The sequence below is a fragment of the Impatiens glandulifera genome, chromosome 2, assembly GCF_907164915.1.
Source record: "Impatiens glandulifera chromosome 2, dImpGla2.1, whole genome shotgun sequence".
Lineage (NCBI taxonomy): Eukaryota > Viridiplantae > Streptophyta > Magnoliopsida > Ericales > Balsaminaceae > Impatiens > Impatiens glandulifera.
Genome location: NC_061863.1, coordinates 52257431 through 52260527, shown reverse-complemented (window position 1 = coordinate 52260527; position 3097 = coordinate 52257431). Strand labels below are relative to the sequence as shown.

Genomic DNA, 3097 nt, shown 5'->3' with positions numbered 1-3097 from the left:
TCATTTCCACTCTATTTTGGTAAAATGTTCTGTATCAAATCTGTATGGATGATTTTGTGACAAAAATTGTCTATGCGAATCAAAATAGCAAGCCTTCTTACCATATTTCAAGCGGAATGATTTCGAATTTTTCATACAAATTGGACACTCGTTTTTTCCATGAGTACTCCATCCAGACAACATACCATAAGCTGAGAAATCACTAACAGTCCACAACACCATTGCCCTCAAATTGAATGTGTCACCTCGAGATACATCATAAGTAGGCACACCATCATTCCACAACATTTTTAATTCAACAATTAACGGTTGAAGGTAGACATCAATATTTTTCTGAGGACTCTTTGGACCAGGAATAATTAATGACATGAACATGTAGGGTGTCTTCATGCACATTCCAGGTGGGAGATTATAAGGTGTTATAATGACGGGCCAACACGAATATGACTTTCCAAATTGTCCAAATGGGGCAAATCCATCAGAACAAAGACCCAAGCGGATATTGTGATCCTCCTTAACAAACTCTGGGTAATAGTTGTCAAATGTCTTCCATGCCTCTCCATCAGAAGGATGACACATCATCCCATCTTGGGTAACATGACGAGAATGCCATGTCATGTGAGCAGCTATCACGTTTAATGCATAAAGTCTTTGCAATCTTAGAGCCAGTGGTAAATAAAAAAGTTGTTTGTGTGGTGTTCGTTGATTAGAGTTTTCCTTATATCTTGGAAAGTTGCAAAATTTGCAAGATTCTAATTCACTATCAGCCCTCCAAAACAACATGCAACCATCTTTACAAATATCGATCCTAGTAACAGGCAATCCCAAATCTTCCACCAACTTCTTCATGGTATAAAAATTATCAGGTAAAACATTATCTTTCGGTAACAAAGATTTAATGTAGTCAAGATTTTGATTGACACCTCTCTCTGACCAATTTTTCTCGGATTTTATATTAAGAAGTTTAATTGTTGCTGATAATTTAGTCTCAGTAGAATTACCTGGCCAAGTCGGTTGATGTGCCGCATTCAATGCTTTCCAAAATTTTTCTGATAAAATATGTATGTCACTTTTACTAGAAGTAGAACCTTCATGATGTGGCACATTAGGATGAAAACTAGATGCAATATCAAATACCATTGACTCGTATACATTTGAACTTTCAGTTTGTTGTCTCCATTCATTAATCCCTAGACTTGGCCTTTTCCTTGGATATTGAAAGACATTTAAAGTTTGCATTGGCTCTCCATTGGCCGTCCACGTATAATAGTCGCTCATAAATCCAAACTTGATTAAGTGAGATTGACACAAATCACTAGAAATAAATTTTTTAACACAACACTTAACGCAAGGACACCGAATCTTATCACCATCCATGTAAGAAGATTTGCTAGTAGCAAATGACACAAACTCTTGTAGACCATTCAAAAATTCATCTGTGTATCTAAGATGATTATTTGATTGTTTATTATACATCCAAAGACGACCTGTCCTCATTACAATTGTTTCTGTTGCAAATATTAATATTTAGAATCAATAAAATGTTGTTCATTCATTTCAGTAATAGAGCAGTAAGATATAGTGCACGCACCTGGTGCCTATAGTAGAGTCAACACGTCTGTCTCAGAAGTAAATAAACCTTTGGTGCTTGAACTGTCTCGAGCCTCTAATGTACTCCAAAATTTACTACTGCAAACGAGAACTCGAACTAGAAGTTGAAATCTGTAGAAGGAAAATAATGTAAGAATATATCCAAAAAGGTTGTATGTTAATGCATAATTAGAAAAGAAAACAAAGCATAGAGTTAAGGAAAGTACTGATTTATTTACTTGATCAACAAAATTTTTAATTAGATACAATCAAGTAATAATTTTCGATTTGCATCAAGAAAAATGAATCATCAGTACAAACTGCACCAATCAACAAATTCCAAAGAATGAACTCCTATTGAAAATGTACTAATGTGTGTTCTTTCTTCCTCAAATCCTGGCCTCCTATTGAAAATGTACTCCATGTTGTGAAATTTGTTCAATGTTCTTTATGCATTTCCTTCAACAAAATAATATTTCTTGGGTTGACAAACATTAATAATCGGTATGGTTAAACTTTTGAATCACAAACAACCAGAAACGTGAAACAACATAATTCCATTGAACAACTTGAAATAAGCTATATATAAAACCATATACAGTTGAATCATAGATTGGGGAATCAATACAAAACTGTTAATCATAGATTGTTTGTTAGGCTTGGAATAAGAAGAGTCTCTAGTTCAAAAAACCACAGACAAGGATGTAATGTGTGTTCTTTCTTCCTCAAATCCTGGCCTCCTATTGAAAATGTACTCCATGTTGTGAAATTTGTTCAATGTTCCTTATGCATTTCTTTCAACAAAATAATATTTCTTGGGTTGACAAACATTTAGAATCGGTATGGTTAAACTTTTGAATCACAAACAACCAGAAACGTGAAACAACATAATTCCATTGAACAACTTGAAATAAGTTATATATAAAACCATGTACAATTGAATCATAGATTGGGGAATCAATACAAAACTGTTAATCATAGATTGTTTGTTAGGCTTGGAATAAGAAGAATCTCTAGTTCAAAAAACCACAGGCAGGCATGTAATGTGTGTTCTTTCTTCATCAAATCCTGGCCTCCTGTTGAAAATGTACTCCATGTTGTGAAATTTGTTCAATGTTCCTTATGCATTTCTTTCAACAAAATAATATTTCTTGGGTTGACAAACATTAAGAATCGCTATGGTTAAACTTTTGAATCACAAATAACTAGAAACGTGAAACAACATAATTCCATTGAACAACTTGAAATAAGCTATATATAAAACCATGTACAGTTGAATCATAGATTGGGGAATCAATACAAAATTGTTAATCATAGATTGTTTGTTAGGCTTGGAATAAGAAGAGTCTCTAGTTCAAAAAACTACAGGCAGGCATGTAATGTGTGTTCTTTCTTCCTCAAATTCTGGCCTCCTATTGAAAATGTACTCCATGTTGTGAAATTTGAAATTTGTTCAATGTTCTTTATGCATTTCCTTCAACAAAATAATATTTCTTGGGTTGACAAA

General features: G+C 33.6%; 1 protein-coding gene across 1 annotated transcript; it reads right to left on the bottom strand.

Annotated features, from left to right (window-relative positions):
• On the bottom strand, positions 1-1497 carry LOC124924895. Its single transcript, XM_047464880.1, has one exon. The coding sequence runs from the start codon at positions 1495-1497 to the stop codon at positions 1-3; it is 1497 nt and encodes a 498-aa protein (XP_047320836.1).
• Between the last annotated feature and the right edge of the window lie 1600 nt (positions 1498-3097).

Bases quoted from the DNA above. Each gene is read 5' to 3' on its own strand.
- LOC124924895 (XM_047464880.1), bottom strand. From the start codon at position 1,497: ATGAGGACAGGTCGTCTTTGGATGTATAATAAACAATCAAATAATCAT.